Source organism: Barbus barbus (assembly GCF_936440315.1).
Source record: "Barbus barbus genome assembly, chromosome: 7".
In the NCBI taxonomy this organism is placed as follows: Eukaryota; Metazoa; Chordata; class Actinopteri; order Cypriniformes; family Cyprinidae; genus Barbus; species Barbus barbus.
In genome coordinates, this window is record NC_136735.1 from 5385027 (window position 1) to 5391806 (window position 6780).

At 37.9% G+C, this 6780-nt stretch overlaps 2 protein-coding genes across 3 annotated transcripts; one reads left to right on the top strand and one right to left on the bottom strand.

The window, feature by feature from the left end:
* Positions 1–460: 460 nt before the first annotated feature.
* LOC306873281 (regulator of G-protein signaling 4-like) lies at positions 461–6290 on the bottom strand. 2 transcript variants are annotated; one of them, XM_079422467.1, is made up of 5 exons: positions 5986–6290; positions 5839–5904; positions 4994–5046; positions 4732–4895; positions 461–2374 (listed from the first exon to the last, which is right to left on the bottom strand). In XM_079422467.1, exons 1-5 carry the CDS (start codon positions 6027–6029, stop codon positions 2207–2209), a joined length of 495 nt encoding a protein of 164 aa, XP_079278593.1. In that variant the 5' UTR covers positions 6030–6290; the 3' UTR covers positions 461–2206. The 2 variants fall into 2 exon arrangements, with proteins under 2 accessions (XP_079278593.1, XP_079278592.1); XM_079422466.1 differs by having other exon boundaries at positions 489–2374; positions 4732–4916; positions 5986–6089.
* On the top strand, positions 600–2801 carry cUnh19orf53 (chromosome Un C19orf53 homolog). The gene is made up of 3 exons (XM_079422468.1): positions 600–731; positions 887–942; positions 1023–2801. The coding sequence occupies exons 1-3, from the start codon at positions 644–646 to the stop codon at positions 1179–1181; spliced, it is 303 nt and encodes a 100-aa protein (XP_079278594.1). The 5' UTR covers positions 600–643; the 3' UTR covers positions 1182–2801.
* Positions 6291–6780: the final 490 nt, after the last annotated feature.

The window sequence follows — 6780 nt, forward strand, 5'->3', positions numbered from 1 at the left end:
AACTCTTGTGGCATGCTTGACCTTTTAAAATGTGGCACTTTTTATTATTAATAAAGCCACAGTGAACATAAATAGTGTTGTTGGTTTTTGCATATTAATTGTGGGCTGTGTTTCCAAATCTAGCTATTCCTTCATAACATCTTTGGGCACCACAAAAGAGCAAATGAAGAGTTCATTTGCAAAAACAGATAACTCCGTTTTTAAAAGTGCTCAAGAATCATGTTTTTTTTTTTTTTTTTTTTAATCCTGCATTCTAGTTAATATCAATAAAAGTGCAATTGGGTTATTTTGATTAAATAATAACTAAAAGAATACAGCTAACTAACACAATAAAACAATAAAAGCATAACACAATAAAAAAAACATGATTTATGAAAATATACAGTTATCCGTTTTTGCAGATAAACTCTTCAAATGTAAATCATATTAGTCTTAAAATTAATTTGCAATTTCAATCAGTACAATTCAGTTAATTATTTATTCATATTAATTAAATAGTTATTTATTTATCATTACATCACACGCACACACAAACACTGTTTGGGATCCAGAAAACTTTTATTTTAAATTTCATCCTAAACGTTTTTTGGAGACCTCTATTCTATCTCGTCTTTCTGTTTCCGGTTGGGATCAGGCCGTAGAAATGGCTCAAGGCAAACAGAAATTTAAAGCGCAGCGACCCGGAGGAGCTAAAAAGCAACAACACAAGCCGAAAGGACTCAAGAAAGGAGGTAAACATCGTTGTGTTCTCGAACAGACGAATATTCTGAACGTAAAACAGCGTTAAATACATATTTCGTATTAGCAGCAGAGCTAACGCGCTAGAGCGCGCATGCGCAGTTCAGTGTGCTCGCAGTGACGTGTCTTCTGATCCTCTTTATTCCAGGAAGGATCATCGCTCCCAAAAAAGCTCAAGTGGTCCAGCAGCAGAAACTGAAGAAGGTAAAGGTCCAGTTGGTTTTTGAAACCAGTCTGCGTCAGATAATAGCGGTTTGATTGGTGTGTTTGTGTTTGTGGTGCAGGGTTTGGAGGTGGCCATCAGGAACAGGATTGAACAGGAAGTCACACAGAGGGCCAGCACGTCCCTTCACAAGAAACTGAGTGTGCTGAAGACTCCCGCGGCGAAGAGCGGCACAGCTGGACCTTCAAAACCAGCTGCTGGATCATCCAAGCCCGACTGATGAGATGAGAGGCAAACACTGGAGTCTGCTGTACCGCCGCTAGATGGCGCCTCGATATTAAAAGCTGATGTTTGAACAGATCTTACATATGTACAACAGGCCATAGATGTATATGTCTATGCAACAGGCCATGATCTTTTAGACTGTGTTTATTTTTATATAATAAAACGCGAAAGTATTGATAGGGTTCATAATATCAACAATTTTTTGTCATGGGAAAGCACCACTGATTTTTATTTTAATCTAGTTGATTTCATGATTATATTACTATAATTATATGTGACCCTGGACCATAAAACCAGTCTTAAGTGTCATTGTTTCGAAATTGAGATTTAGACATCATCTGAAAGCCGAATAAATGAGCTTTCCATGGATGTATGGTTTGTTAGGATCTGACAATATTTGGCTGAGATGCAACTATTTGAAAATCTGGAATCTGAGGGTGTAAAAAAGTCAAAATATTGAGAAAATCACCTTTAAATGGTATATTTACAGTAGCAAATTTACTAAATATCTTCATGGAACATGATCTTTACTTAATATCCTAATGATTTTTGGCATAAAACAAAAAAATTATGATTTTGACCCATACAATGTATTGTTGGCTATTGCTACAAATATACTTGTGCTACTTAAGACTGGTTTTGTGCTTCAGGGTCACATATATCTTTTTCCACTGGTAAGCAGTCGCACTCACATACTTTCTTAGGCTGCGAGTGTAAAATCCCTGAAGGTTTTCCTGTGTTCAAGGACGTTCTGTTTATTCCCTGCCTGCTTTCTTTGTTCAGCCTCGATTGTCTGGCGACCTTGAGTTTCCAGATCTCTGATTGGCTCTCAGCATGTGATTGACTGCAAAACACTTCCATTTTGACCCAAATAACTTTATTAGGTTTAAAGATTTAAAGGCAAAGTTAGTATATCCTACTAAGCTATATTCTGCCTGACTGTGGCTCATGCATATCTACAGATTAACTACAGATCTAGTCTAGGCCTCAGATACACAGGGTTTGACAGCACAGTGTGTCTCACAGGATTTTGAGAGGCTGCTGGCTGTAAGAGGAGCGCAGGAAACGAGGGAATGAGTCTTTAGCCATCAGGGAGAAGATGCGTTGCTGAGCCTCATCGAACGTGTCCGCTGTGGGGTCCTCCATCAGCCCCATCAACGCCTCGCGGGTCTCACTGTCCAGATTCACCTGAGAAACACATCGTATATGAGAGTGAACTGTCAAGAACATGCCTGGGATGCATTTCGCTTCAATTGCCATTAATTGTAATATTGCAGTGAGATTTTTTTTTTTTTGTCTGATAACAGCCAGTGCTCCACACTGAGATCTGATCTGATCATCATCCAGTCTGTCTGGAATCACATGAAGAAACTGAGACAGACTAAATCCAGAAGAACTGATGTAAAAAATAATGTCATAAATAGATTTTCTTTATCAATTAACCTCTATTAACTAAATTAAATCAGCATTTGTTGTCGGGCTCCTTGTGCAAACAAAAAATCTCACTGGATTATTACAATTAATAGCTAAATGAATGTTTGGAAATGTAAACATATTTCCCACTGACACTCAAAATATAGAAATTACTGATTTAAAACCATTGTTTTAGCTGCTGAAAATACTAGTGTTCTAATCATTTTGACCACCACTGTGTTTAAATACATCATTATACAGATTTATATGAAATACATTTATTTTGTATTATATTTTAGTAATTTTTAGAGTAATACAGTGCAATCTATATACAGGTGCATCTCAAAAATATTATTTCAAAAAGTGAAACTTTCATATATTCTAGATTATATTATTATTGAAACATAATCTTTCAAAAGTTTTGTTTTAATTTTTATGATTAGAGCTTATAGCTCATGAAAGTCAAAAATCCAGTAACTCAAAATATTAGAATATTTACATTTGAGTTTCAATTAATGTCCATCTCTACAGTATAAATTCCGGGTATCTCTTGTTGTTTGAAACCACAATAATGGGGAAGACTGCTGACTTGGCAATGATCCAGAAGATGAACATTGACGCCCTCCACAAAGAGGGTAAGTCACAGAGGGTCATTACTGAAAGGGCTGGCTGTTTACAGAGTGCTGTATCAAAGCATATTAAATGCAAAGTTGACCGGAACAAAGAAATTGTGCAGGAAAAGGAACAAGCAACGGGGATGACCGCAAGCTTGAGAATACTGTCAAGCAAAGCTGATTCAAACACTTGGGAGAGCTTCACAAGGAGTGGACTGAAGCTGGAGTCAGTGCATCAAGAGTCACCACGCTCAGACGTCCAAGCCACTTCTGAACCAGAGACAACATCAGAAGCGTCTTACCTGGGCTGTGGAGAAAAAGAAATGGACTGTTGCTCAGTGGTCCAAAGTCCTCTTTTCAGATAAAAGTAAATTTTGCATTTCATTTGGAAATCAAGGTCCCAGAGTCTGGAGGAAGAGTGGAGATGCACAGAATCCATGTTGCTTGAAGTCCAGAGTGAAGTTTCTGAAGTCAGTGATGATTTGGGGTGCCGTGACATCTGCTGGTGTTGGTCCAGTGTGTTTTATCAAGTCCAGAGTCAATGCAGCCATCTACCAGGAGATTTTGGAGCACTTTATGCTTCCATCTGCTGACAAGCTTTATGGAGATGCAGATTTGCTTTTCACCTGCCCACAGTGCCAAAACCACTTCCAAGTGCTTTGCTGACCATGATATTACTGTGCTTGATTGGCAACATGCCTGACCTGAACCCCATATGGAATATATTTTCAAGAGAAAGATGAGAAACAGTGGATCTAACAATCCAGACGATCTGAAGGCTCAATAGTGCCTCAGTGCCACAGGCTGATCGCTTCCATGCCATTCCTCACTGACGCTGGAGTTTGTGCTGAAGGAGCCCCGGCCAAGTACTGAGTGCTTAAATCAACATACTTTAAAGAACTGGAACTTTTCTGTTTGGCAAATCATTTTTTAGTTTGATCTTTTGAAATATTCTAATATTTTGAGTTACTGGATTTTTGACTTTCATGAGCTGTAAGCTCTAATCATCAAAATTAAAACAAAAACAACTTTTGGAATGTTTTACTTTACATGATGTAATGAATCTATGAAAGTTTCACTTTTTGAAACGTAAAAAAAAATATATATATATTCTAATTTTTTTAGATGCACCTGTAATGAAAATCAAAATAATTATACAAAAGTATATGATGTAAATGTAATAAAATTGTAATAAATTAAAACAAATTTGTTTATAAATTAATTAATTTAGATTCATTATATTAATAATTAATTATATTTAAACATTAAATATATTATCACAAACAAAAAAATAGACATACTGTAAGGTGGGGTATGCATTTTTTCAAAAACGCTTGACACAACGCCTAAACACTTTTAAGGGGCGCGTGTCTACTTATGATGCAGAGGAGAGCGCGCTCAGTGCACTTGACTGACATTAGCCCAGCCGAGGGATGACAGAAAGATGGAGATACTACTACAATTTTTTTTTTTTTTTTTAATTCGCCCTGGTCTAGAGTATCTGCGTTCATCTCTCACCTCCCGAGGAGCATCAGGGTTGATGAACTGGTTGTAGATGTTCTGGGCTTTTGCCGGCAGTCTGGACCCGGATGCGCTCTTGTACTCTTCACAGGCCAGCCAGAACTCCAGGTTCTCCTCGCTGAACTCGGAGCGCAGGAACCAGCGGAACGCCTGGATGCCCGCTGCGCAGATACCATTGAACGCTAATTAAGCGAGTTCAGTTTAGAGAAGAGAAGAGAAGGGAACTCAGTGAGTCAAATCATTAAGAAAGTCTTCTCACGCTTGCTGTTGAGCAGAGACTCCAGGTCCTGAGGCAGCTTCTCCTCATGCGCTCTGAAGAAAAAAGTAGATGCTTTTTATTACTTAGTTCAGCTTGTTTATGTCTTAAACAATACGTAGGATGCTGTACAAGTTAAACTTAATCGATATCACTTGTGGCATAATATTGATTACCACAAAATATAAAACAGACCTGCTCCTGGGGAGAATAATAAAGTCAGCAAGACCTTAACTATAACGATAACCACAAATGAATGATATCATTGAAATCACTTTCAAAAAGATTTTTTTTTTTAGCTGATGAACGATAAGATCATTGACAACCAATCAGAATCCACTCAGCTTTATGGTGAGTCAAACTCCAATTTTTGTTGCTTTTTTTTTTTTTAAGAAAATGAGAGACAGTATAAATTATTTTTTGTGGTAAACAACATTATGCTACAAATGCAGTTGATCAATCTTAACGGGATAGTTCACCAAAAAAATGAAAATTCTATCTTTTACTTTTCATTAATTTACTTTATTTACTACTCAAGTAGTTCCAAACCTGTATGAATGTCTTTGTTCTGCTGAACACAAAGGAAGATATTTTGAAGAAAGTTTGTAACCAGGCTGTTTTGGGGCACCATTGACTTCCATAGTAGGAAAAAAAAAAATATATGGAAGTCAATGGTGCCCCAGAACTGCTCTGTTTCCCACATTCTTCAGAATATCTTCCTTCAGCAGAACAAAGGCATTCATACAGGTTTGGAACTATAGGGTGAGTAAATGATGACAGAATTTTCATTTTTTGGTGAACTATCCCTTTAAGATATATATTGAGCTTTAAACGTGCACTTGTGTTACCTGTGTTTGTGAACCCAATCCTGCTTTTCGGCCAGGTGGGACAGTTTGACCCTCATGCCCTTTGCCCTGAAACATCAATGCACAGTTTCACATCCATTCACAGCTCAATGCTCCAGTATCTGTCTTTCTGAAAGCGCTGATACTCACTTCTCCAGGCATGAGGAGGGGATGGCAGACAGCCCCTTACACATCACACAACGTCTGAATGAACCACAAAGAATCGATCAAATGTCTCCAGCTCCGCTTGACTCTCTCTGTCTCTGTGTCCTGCTGTTATATAGTGACATTAATCTGATCCTGAGATCGTGAAACAACACAGACAGCTGTTGGGTGACACACCACACAATGACTGTCTATATCACAAGCTCTAATCATTCGGTGCTGATTGCATTGTTTTGACGTTATACAGTTGGTGTGGACAGCAGCTGGCAGCGATTTTCTTCAGAAAGCGTGTATCTGTGTGTGTATCACATGTATTTGTGCCGGGAACAGTGACTGAAAGCAACAGGTGTGCATTGTAGGTTATCTGATCTTAGCATGTTCTGTTCATCAGTTCACAGAATAGCTTGTTTCCATGCGGTCACTGTCATTTGTTAAATTGTTGATTGTAGTGATAGTGATAATGCATTTAAATTATTATGGGAGACTCTTGTATAATTTTCTGTTTCAGAACTTGTTGGAAAACTAAACGAAATGGACATGCAAAATGCTGGGGATATGGCCACTGTTGGGCTTCGGAAATGTCAGAGAAGCACCAGAAAAGTAGTCCAAATAACTGGCACACTATATTTAAAGTCCAAGTGTCTTCATGCAGAGTTATGCGAATGCACATGAGATTAGGAAAACAACTTAAATTTGGGTCTGTTCCTCTCATAAATCTCTCAAATGACTTCTTTTTGGAGCGTGATAGCATTTGTCTCCATTAATTTACATATGGAACCA